This window comes from Perognathus longimembris, chromosome 5 (genome assembly GCF_023159225.1).
Source record: "Perognathus longimembris pacificus isolate PPM17 chromosome 5, ASM2315922v1, whole genome shotgun sequence".
In the NCBI taxonomy this organism is placed as follows: Eukaryota; Metazoa; Chordata; class Mammalia; order Rodentia; family Heteromyidae; genus Perognathus; species Perognathus longimembris.
This window is the reverse complement of record NC_063165.1, coordinates 2,518,954-2,530,095: the sequence shown is the minus strand read 5'-3', so window position 1 is coordinate 2,530,095 and position 11,142 is coordinate 2,518,954. Positions and strand designations below refer to the sequence as shown.

General features: G+C 58.2%; 1 protein-coding gene across 1 annotated transcript; it reads right to left on the bottom strand.

The window, feature by feature from the left end:
- Window positions 1-6,831: 6,831 nt before the first annotated feature.
- Window positions 6,832-9,772, bottom strand: LOC125351170 (trefoil factor 2-like). Its single transcript, XM_048345881.1, has 4 exons — window positions 9,663-9,772; window positions 9,049-9,198; window positions 7,816-7,962; window positions 6,832-6,853 (listed from the first exon to the last, which is right to left on the bottom strand). The coding sequence occupies exons 1-4, from the start codon at window positions 9,739-9,741 to the stop codon at window positions 6,840-6,842; spliced, it is 390 nt and encodes a 129-aa protein (XP_048201838.1). The 5' UTR covers window positions 9,742-9,772; the 3' UTR covers window positions 6,832-6,839.
- Between the last annotated feature and the right edge of the window lie 1,370 nt (window positions 9,773-11,142).

The following is an 11,142-nucleotide window of genomic DNA, read 5'->3' as shown; positions in this document are numbered from 1 at the left end:
CCCCGCACACCAGGCCTCGTTTTCACGTGTCTTCAGGCGTTCTACCAAAGAGCTAATATTTGCTAAGCTCCCGCAGGCAGAGACATCATTGAACGAAGAACAAATAGTCAATATTGATTAGGCATCCGCGTGTGCGCAGCTTCGGCCAGGTGGCAGGGGAGGAGAGGAACGAGCAGATCACGTGGCCGTGCTGATAAGAGAGGCAGGACACGGGGAACCCTGACCCCGGACCCCATGTCATCTGTGTGGCCGCCGCCCCCTGGCGGCTGGACCGGGTCAGCAGGATGGGGCAGGCGATCGGGTGATTCCCAGCAGCGGATCCAGCCGGGACGCGCAGTGGTCTGGGAGAGGAGGACCCAGCGAGTGTGGGCTCCTCCCCGCCCCGCCCCCAGGGCCCGGGCTTCCTGGGGGACAGTCTGGCACTCGGATGGGAAGCGGGGGGCAGGAGGCCGCACCGCGAGGCAGGCCGGGGGCGGGACTCAAGAAGGCCGCGTGAAGGCTGAGCTTCGCCGCTGCTTCTCCTCCGCCTCGAGACCCCGCAGGCAGGGAGGGTCCCCCCCCCCCCCCCCCCCGCAGGAGCTGAACCCCGGGGGGCCCCGGGTCACTACCAGTACACTGGGTGCCAAGGGCAACGAGGACAGCCATAGAGCAGTAAAGGCCGCAGGGCGGGGAGGTAATAAGTGACGCAGGGGTCATTAGGAAGCTCATTAGCGATAAGCGCGGGGGAGCCGCCCTTCCTGGCGCAGTGAGGGCGAAGCCCAGGAGCCTCCAGAGCCCGGCAGGGACGAGAAAGACACCTTGCGGCCACTCGGTGTGGGGTGGCGTGACGTGAGATGACGCGAGCGAATTTCAGGAGTCTGGTTAAAGCGTAGTTTGCAACAGGTATCAAGCGCTGGTCCATGACTTGAGCCACGTCCCCAGACTTGTTTTTATTTTAGCGATCTGGTGGTTTTTCCCGGGGAACAGCCTCAGACTTCAGCCCTTCTCCCTCTCCTGGAGCGGGCATGACAGGTGCGGGCGGCCCGACAGCGTGGGGCCAAACATGGCGTCTTGCTACCATTCTGCACACACCGGTGTCCAAGTGCGATCCTCCCACCGCTGCTCCGCGCACGGGGCGGGGGGGGGGGGGGGGGAGAGGGTAGTGGTGAGCCGCCGAGCCCGGCAGGGCTGCCGCTTTGATATCGGACCAAACAGCCTCGAGTCCGTCCGTGCTGGACGGATGCACGTCTCGGAGGGAGGACGGCTCCGGAGCCACCACCCGCCACCCAGGGAGGAGCCCACAGAGACCCCCACGACGCGGGAGACCCGAGGGCAGTGTTCACCTCATGAGCCAGAGACGCCGAGATGCAAACAGACGCGGGTAGATCCGCAGCTGATAACAGAGAGACCGTCCTCAGCGTGTCAAGTGAACACAAAAACAAAAATAAGAAAAGAAGTGGACAGTTACGGTTTCACCAGCAAAGGTGTCAGGTTTTGAATGTAGCACTGCGATTGCTGAAGTGGGCGTGGATATTCACAGGCGGGGAAGGTACACCCGTCCACAAGGAAGGCAGGAAGTGCCATTCCATGAGAAATGTCCTCGCTCCTCTGTGGTCGCACGCAACAAAGCTAGGCCAAGCTGACGTTTTCAAGGGCACACGGAAATCCAAATGCCTTTGCTTGAAAACGTGTGGCTAAAAAATAAACGACAAGAATTATAGCCTTTTACAATCATAAGAGCAGCTCCACTTCTGAGTCTACCCAGGCTTCGGGATTCTGTGGCTGCAGTTTCGCGTCTTCACGATCATTAGTGTTGGTGGCTGTGGAGGTCGAGGTTTGGAGGAGCCAGGGGCCTTGGTGTTTTCCATATTCCTTGCTCCTAAATGGGGAATCTGCGGCTACTTTGTTGGTTGGAAGTTTAAATCACCGCTACGGCCTTTCAGCCGAACCACCTCCCCGCCCAGGCCGGGCGGCATGCGGGCCTGGCCGGGGGGTGCATCTCACCGCCGGACGAGGGGTTCACACGCGTGCTGAGGACGCGCAGCCCGGCCTCCAGTGCTGTCGGGTTGAGGACATGGAGTCTCTTGTGGAAGGTAAGCTGTCCATTTCATTACAAGTAGCCTCTTCCTTGCAGACGGAGGGAGCTTCATAGCTCCTGTGTGGACAGGCGAGTCTCCTTCGCCTCCATCTCCTTCGGCTGGTGCTCCCCAACCTCTCATATATTTGGGGGTTCCCCGGCGCTTGCAGCAGCTCCCTGCCCACGAAGAAGGGAAGCCTCTGGAGTGAGGCATCCTTCCGGTGGAGGACTGGCACACCCGCCCAGCGGCCTAGGCACCGAGAGATCGGCCGGCCACCGAGACCAACTGCCAAGCGCAGCGGTGACAAGTAAGACCTCCACCAATGGCCGCATCTCCCTGCGCACACACTGACGCGACCGCAGCTGCGAAGAGATCACGAAAGTCACAACGTCAGGTGACGTTAACGTCCAATAAATGACCCGGCCTCAGATGCAAAAATCACAACATAGAAACAGAAGAAACGGGGGGGGGGGGGGGAGGGACGGTAACATGTTTCCTCCCAAGTGAACAGTATGACGAATGATTTGAACAGTGAAAGTTAAAACGGTTTGTAAGGTGATCAAGTGGTATTAAACAGGACACCTACCAGCTCCTAAATGAATCTAAGGATGACCAAATAAAACTGTTGGACGACCTCAGAGAAAATGTAAATAAACAGTTGAATAAAGGAAAAGGTGACAATGAAGGGGGAAACACATAAAGATATAGAAATCCTGTAAAAACCATCCAATTGAAATCCTGGAAATGAAAACTCAAATAAGCCAATTTAATAACTCAGTTGACTTACTTTTTTTTTGACCAGTCCTAGGCCGTGAACTCAGGGCCTGAGCACTGTCCCTGGCTTCTTTTTGCTCGAGGCTAGCACTCTGCCACTTGAGCCACAGCGCTGCTTCTGGCCATTTTCTGTATATGTGGTGCTGAGGAATCGAACCCAGGGCCTCATGTATACGAGGCAAGCACTCTTGCCACTAGGCCATATCCCCAGCCCCTTGACTTACTTGTTAAATGGACCATATTGAGCTAGAGTATCAGAGATCAAAGACAAAGTAGACAAAGGGAGAAGGCTAAGAAAACATAAAGGAAATCTACGAGATCTCTGGAACACCATCAAAAAACAAAATCTACCAAGCATGTGTATAAAGAAGGAGAAGAATTACTAACTAAAGGCTGGAAAATAAATACAACAAGTTATCAGCAGGAAACTCCCAAAATTTTGAGAAAGAGGGGGTCATCCAGGAACATAAGATTTTCTGAAGACCAAACAGGTAAAATCTCATCCAAATACCCCTAGACACATGGTTGTTAAAACACTAAGTGTACAAAACAAAGGATATAAATAGATGATAAACCTATACCCAACATCACAATAAATGGGGGAAAAACTGAAATCATTCCCTTTGAAGTCAGAAAGAGAGAAGAAGGCCCACTCTTTTTACTCCTGTTCAAATAGTACTATAACTCCTAGCCAGAGCAATAATGCAACAGAAAGAAGCCCAAGAGGCCCGAATCATGAAAGACGTAGAATTGTTCCTACTTGCAGGTGATCTGATCCCATACTTAAAAGACCCTCAAGAGTCCGCTCTGAAACTCCTAGACATGAAGAATATCTCATCCATTTAGCAGGAGACCAAGGCAACATGCCAAAATCAGTTGCCTTTTTTATATGCCTGTAATGAGTGAGCTGAGAAGGAATTCAGAAAACACAATTTAACTTACAGTAGCCTCAAGATAAACAAAAATGAGAAGCCGAGGAATAAACTTAACCAAGGACATAGAAAACGTCTACGATGAAATTGTAAAAAATCTTTTAGAAGGGCATTGAAGAAAACACCAGCCTATAGAAAGACCTTCTGTGCTCATGCATTGCAGACTCTACCTTGTGAAAAATGCTCACGCTGCCAAAAGCAACTTACAGATTCAATGCAATGCCCATCCAAATCACAATATCATTCTCCGTAGAAATAGAAGAATCAATCCTAAAATGCACGAGGAGCACAAAAGATCCCCGGTAACCAAAGCAATCTGAAGGCGGAAAAGGGCGGCGCTAAAAGTATCACAGCACTAGACTTCAAACTAGGCTACGCAGCCATAATGTTGGTTACGTACAAACATGCAACCTGGTACTGGCTCAAAAGCATGCAAAGACTGATGGACCAGAATAGAAGACACAGAAATAAACACACACAGATCCATCCATCTGACTTTTGAAATCAGAACCAAAAACATTCGTTGGAAAAAGAGCCTCTTCAACAAATGGTGCTGGGAAAACTAGCTTTCCGCATGCGAGGACTGGAACTAGTTTCGAGTGCCCTGGGCAAAAATTGGTTCAAAACGAACCAAAATCTTCATGTAAGATCTGAGCCCTTGAAACTACTAGAAGAAAACATAATGGAACACTTCGAGACACAGCACAGGTAGAAGCTTTCTGACTAGGACTTCACTGGTTAAATCATGAGTTCACAAAGGCAAATGCATCAAATCAAAGAGCTTCTATAAGCAAAGGGAATGAAGAGGAAATGGGAGATCTTTGCCAGCTACTCATAGGATAAAGGCTTAATATCCAGAATATATAAAAAGGTCCCCAAAGTAAACACTACAAAACCAAATAATCCAGTTAACCAATGGGCAAATGAGGAAGTACCAATGATAGTAAATACATGTAGAGATGCTCACCCTTAGCCATGAAGGAAATGCAAATCAAACCTACATTGAGATCTCCCCCTCCCCAAAGCCCCCCATCAAATGCTGACAAGGATGTGAGCGGAAAGGAGCCCTCGGACACTGTGGGTGGAGCCACTGTGGAAATCAGTACGGAGGCTCTTCAAAGACTCAGAAGCCACGGAAGATAGCCCCGTGATTTAGATGTAGACACCACATGCTCCAGCTGTGCCAACTCCAGACCCTCCATGGAAGGAACGTAGATCAACGTACGCCCGTGTGGAGGCGGGGCTGTTCACCATAGATAGCCAAGCTGCAGCGTCAGCTCAGGGGGCGAGAACCGCCCGCCGAGCGATCAAGAAAGCACGCCCCACGCGCGCCGCCGCGTTAGTCGCGAGAATTGAGAGACGGTGGCTCTCCAGGTTCCACACCATCAGAGTCTCGGGGGCTTCCGGACGAGGTGGACGGACGCTGCCTTGGGTTCTTGCGTAGGGGAGCGGGGGGCGGTCGGGGAGAGGGCAAGGGGGAGGCGCTAGGTCTGGACGGTGGAAGCATGCACGTGATCATCACGGCTGCGGGGCGTCCGCCCCCGCGTGGCCAGCAGGGGGCTCAGTAGAGCAGGGCTGGGCGTGTGCGGGAGGGGACCCGGAGCCCCGCGTTCTGGGTGGTGGCGTGGACGCTCTCCTCTCCTCCGGGTCACATTGCGGAGCGTGCCGCTTGAAGACCCATCGGGGAGCCCCTGCCCGGAGCCCGGGGCCGGCACAGTGGTCTGAGCCAGGGCGCCCCAGGTGGAGGCTAGGCAGAGGAGTCCCTGGGCCGAGGGGCGAGAAGCAGGGAGCGAGGCAGACCTCCGTGGGGGGGGGGGGGGGGGGACCTGGGGGCCGCTGCTGGTGACCGGGGGGCTCGAGGGCCACCGGCCGCCCCTCCCCTCGCCCTGCCTGACACCGGCCAGGGAGGAAGGGCGGCTCCGCTTTCAGACAGAGCAAGCGACGGTGGCCTCGTGGGGGCCGGGTGCGTGGCTTCCGGGGCTCGGCAGGGCCCGGCCCCCCCGGAGACCGGGCACGAGGGGACCTCGGCACGGGGGCCTTCCCCTGGGGCCTTCGCCTGCCTCTGCCAAGTTGGGCACAGGCCACGAGGCTGGGGCTGGGAAGGGCGCAGCTCTGTCCCCGGAGGGTGACAAGGGCGGGGCCGTCGCCGTCTGCGGAGGACAAACCCCCTGACTCCGGAGTCGGCCTCCGCCGGGCCAATCGCGGTCTCGCCCACTCGCGATTCGCGGCCTGGCATGTGGCAACGCGCCCTCTCGTGCAGAGCATGGGCCTGGCGCCCCTCCGGAAGGCGGAGATGGGGGTGTTCTGGAGGTTTCTCAGGTGGGCCGGGGTGACCCTGGCTCAGCCGGCGCTGTGGTGGGGGGAGGGGCACGCCGGGGGGAGCCCGGCCCGCGTCCTGCCTCCTCTTCCCTCCCAGGGCCAGGGAGGAAGCGTGGGGCACAGCATGGAGGCACGCCGGCACCGCGAGTGTGTGACCCAGGCTGCGCCCGTGGGAGGGAGGGAGGCGCAAAGTCAGTGGGGGGGGGGGGGGGGGACAGCCAGCGGGACCTCGCCCTCACCCCTCGCGGCCCCCTGCTCGCATCGGAAGGGGCGGGTGGTCGGCTGCCGGGGGCCCCGGCCAGGATCGAGCGGGGCAGGAGCAGCTGTTGTAACTGCCGTCCCCAGCAAGCACCCTCGCGAGAGGGTTGGGGGGGGGGGGGTCCAAGCCACCTGAGCCTCTTAAGAGCCCCGGGCACAGAGTCACACGTGACAGTGGACCGCACGAGCACAGACGTATGCAGACACACGCGTGCATCCGTGCACGCGCGTGTGCCCTCACGTGCACGCGCGCACGCACGCACTCACACGCTCAGGGACACGTTTGCACACACCCGCACTGCACACCCCCCACCTCCGTGTCAATGAAAACGCATGCCGTCCGGAAGCTGTAAGGGTTTTCTTTAATTAAAGGCATCTGCCCAACCACTGGAGAGGATCAGAAGATTGAGAAAACCCAGGGGCTTGTGAACTCTGCAGCCAATCGCAGCTGGAACTTTCTCCTTCGGTTCCAGGGCCGGTGGCGAGCCGGTGGCACCTCTCAGTAGTGACAGTCTAGAGGAGAAGGCAGGGTGCGGGTTAGCCCCTCACGAAAGCCACCGTGTCCCGGCCCTGCGTGGCCGCAGTGGCACAGGGACAGCTTCTGTGCCAGGGCACTCTCGGGGTGGGGCTTGTCCTCCCCACACTGTGGGATGGCTTCCCGGGGGGCCTTTAGGTGGCACGGAAATCGCTAGAAGGTTCTGAGAGTGAGAAGCCGTCCTCTTGGGAGCGCTCAGGTCTCCCTACCCGGGGGAGCCGCGCAGGAGTGGGGAGAAAGCCCTCAGAATCGGCAGGCCATTGCAAGTGGGTCAAGAAATCCGGGAGCGTCCTCCAGAGCCACATCAATGTGGATCGAGCGAATCGCAACGACCGCATGATCGTGAGGAGCGCGCAAGGAGCATCAGAAAGGGGGGCCCCGAAGGGAAGGAAAAGCACAAAGCTCTCAAATGACCAGCTTCTCTCTGTCTCCCCATCTGCCCTTCATCCAGCCAAACGTGGGGACCGGAGCCCGCTGGGTCTCAGGGCGAGGGGGACACATTGGGGGTGGCACCCTCAGGGCTGTCCCGGGTGAGGACACACGGGTGGGAAATCGAGGGCCAGAGAAGAGGAGGCAGGCCCGCCCCCTTCCTCCTCGTGCCGGCACCGAGCACGGCACTCAGTGACATCCAACCCCGACATCAAACGGCGGGAAAATCCACCACCACCACCACCACCACCCTGTGCCCAGACCCAGGGAGGGCTGAGACGGGGCTGGGCGTTGCCAGGAACCTGACCATGCCCTGGTAGGGAGCACTCAGCAATGGCCTTCTGGATGGTTCAAAGCAAAGGCAGCGGGCGCACGAGAACCCCTCTTCCTGGACTCAGGGCCCCACCTCAGATGTGCTGAGGCTCCGGGGCAGCTGGCGCACCCACCCCGCCCCCGCCCCACCCCGCCCCCGCCCCACCCCCCCCCCCAGTGGGACACACGGCCTCCATACCCGTCACGGGCTTTGGGAAGAAGCACCAGGGCACCCGCGGGATGGTGTTGGAGAAGCAGCACTGGCGGGAGGCGCAGTCCTCGGGGCTGATGCCCGGGTAGCCGCAGTTCCTGCGCTCGGAGACCTCCATGACGCACTCCTCCGACACTGGTCACAGAAGGAACAACATGAGGCTCCCTCAGGCCTGTCCTTCAGGGGGACAACTGGTCTACCTCGAGGACCGGCCTGGAGGGGGCGTCTCTCGGGACCGTGATGTCCAGGGACGGAACCTCCTCGCCGCAAGAGGGAACCGGGGCGCGACGGCCACGGCAAGTCAGAAGAGCCGGAGGGCGGCACCACCGGGAGGTCACTGTGCCCTCTCTGGACTCCACTCACCACAACCATCTTCCCAGGAAATAAAGCGCTTGCTGTGAGTGTACCTGAGAATCGAGTCCCGTGGAGCAGGAAGGGGGGCTCTACATACTCATGGGGGGCTCTAAATACACACAGGGTCCATGACATGAGGGAGGCTACACACACACACACACACACACACACACACACACACACACCTGGCATGAAAAGTTGGTCTCTTCCCAATAAGCAATGGCTTGAAGCTAATTCCAGAAGGTTCCTAGAAATCTCAAGCCTCTTCCTTAACCTTTGGGGCCTGTGAGCCAGAACACAACTAACACCCCGTTGAACCCCGTTGAACCCCGTTGAACTTTCCTTCCCCTGGAAGCTTCTTCAGAACGCATGGCTTAAAGCTAGGAGGACCCTGAAACATTTTTGGCCTCAAATGATGCAAATCTGATATTTTACCTACATCTGCTGACATGCTCACACGTGTCTGCTGAAAGAGCCCATGAGGCACTTGGAGCTCCTGTTTGGTTGACCTAGACTAGCTTCGGACTAACTAACCAGCGTGTGGACAGCTCCAGACTGAACAGTGTGCTGGGCGAGCCCTGGACCAACCTGCTCTGGGCTACCCAGCATGGGCTAGTTCTAAGCTAAACAACATGGGATAGACCCAGGAAAACCAGCATGAGCTATCGATAAACTAATCCGCATAGGCTAGCTCTGGACCAAGCAGTGTGAACAAGGTCTGGACTGGGCAGCCCGGGCTGACTCTGACTAACCAGTGTGAGCGAGCTCTGGACTGGGCAGCATGGGCTAGCCCTGGACTAACAGCCGAGCCTCTGTGCACCTGCTCTGGACTCTGCCTGTCCAGCGGCTTACTCTCTGCCCCATTACCTTGCATCGGGAGGGGTTCGAAGCACCAGGGCACCCCAGGGACGCTGGAGTCGAAGCAGCACCCTTGTGAGAAGCACTGCTCGCTGGTGATCCCCGGAAAGCCGCAGTTCTTCCTGTTGTGGGGGCTCAGCCTTGAGCACTGGCAGGGATCTGTGGGCAGATCCAAGGTCAGTCCCGCCTAGAGCACAGGCCTCCCCCAAACTCGTTTCCTCCTGGGAAGCCCACAGGGCTTGGCTGAAACCGTGTCATGGATTAAAAGGATCCAACCACAAGAAATCCTATAGAAAGGCTCAGCAGATGGACACAGGCAGAAATCAAAGTGGACGGTGATCAGGATGTCCCGATGTCACCCTGGACGGCCTTTCTAGGAGAACCCCAGAGGGGCAGCACAGACCGGCGCCGGAGCTCAGGGTGACTCTTGGCTTCCGCCCTCTCCAGTGAACTGGCAATGGATTCCTTTCCTGCCTGGGACAGGAGCACCAAGTCCCCCCATCCCGGGGCAGCAGACGGCCCTGAAGGAGGTTGGAGACCCAGCCCCCCCCCTCCCCCAGCCTTGCCTTGGGGACTCAACTCCCCGGCCACACCACAGATGAGCCCCAGGGGCCGTCACTCACAAGGCTTCTGGCCCTCCACCAGGGCGCACAGCCCCAGGACGAGGAGCGCAGCCAGGAGCCGAGCACCCGGGGACACCATGTCTGCTCCGCTGCACCTCGGGGATCCGCAGCACGCGCGTTCCCGCCGCCGCCGTCGGGGCTTTTATCATCTCCAGTCTGTTTGCTCAGGACGTGCTGATAACCTCCTCCATCCGCCACCGCGGCCCCAGCCCTCCGGGCCCTTTGTCAAAGGAGAGGAGGAAGCCGTGCGAGGTTTCCGGGCCAGGCCCCCTGCCCTGGGCGGGAAGCTGGGCCTGGCCAGGCTGCTGACGTGGGAGACAGGCCATGTGTGCCGCTGGAGCCGGGCACACACGTGTCACACCCAGGAAGGGATTAACCGTGTGAGGTTCCAGATAAAGCGCGTGGTGACCGCAGGAATTCCGGAACATCCTGGGACTCCGAATGGCAGAGAGGAGGGCCCTGCTGAGTTCCGGGGGAATCCCACAGAAAATCAGGAGGTCCCTGCATGGCGGCCCAGTCAGCTGCCCCCAGCAGAGCGCGGGACCTGTCCTCGGGACCCGTCTCGGCCGGGGGGGGGGGGGTAGCTGGTCAGCAGCCAGGAGCAGCCTAGGACAGGCGGGTCAGCAGGTTCGTTGCCACAAGCCCGGAAACAGGCCGAGGGCCTTCCGTAGGATTCCGACTTGCTCCAGGACAGCACGGGGTCCCCGGCCCGTCCTCAGGGGTGAGGTGTCCCAGAGACGGAATCAGTGGGGCGGGACAGCCGTAGGGTGACCCTGCAGAAGGGAAAGAGAGGAGCATGGGAGCGAGGCAGGGAGAGGGACGCAGCTCCTCAGCCCTGCAGGGGACTCAGGAGGGGGCCAGGCTGCGGACGGTGGAAGCCAGTGAGCGATCTGTAAGGCACTGGAAACCCAAACGCCTGGCCCAAGAGTGAGCGCCGCCTTGGGACACGGAAAGCAGCCTGCTTCCCTCTTGCGGGTTCCAGCTTTTGAGCCGAACCCCTGTAGATTGTGCCTACCATTCATTCGGGGAGCAAGAGGAATCTTGGGGCTGTTTGATTTCTTTTTTTTTTCATTTTATATTTAAATGGTTTCACAGAGTTCCCCCCCACACACCCTTTCTTCTGGTCCTGAGGCTTGAACTCAGGGCCTGAGCACTGTCCCTGAGTTTCTTTGTGCTCAAGGCGAGCACTCTGTCATTTGAGCCAGAGCACCACTTTTTCCGTGTACGTGGTGCTGAGGAATTGAACCCTGGGCTTCATGCCTGCTAGGCAAGCACGCGACCGCTAAGCCCCATTCCCAGCCTGCAGAACCCATTCTTGAAGTCTCTGGAAGGCTCTGGAAGGCTCCTTTCCTCCGTCCCACGTCTCCATCTCTCGCACTCATGAAGACGCACGCGCCACGAGGTTCCTGTTCCCTTCTGTATTCTTGTCCCTGCCTCCACTCTGCCTCCCATTGGACCCTAGGGTGTGTGACAAGAGGGT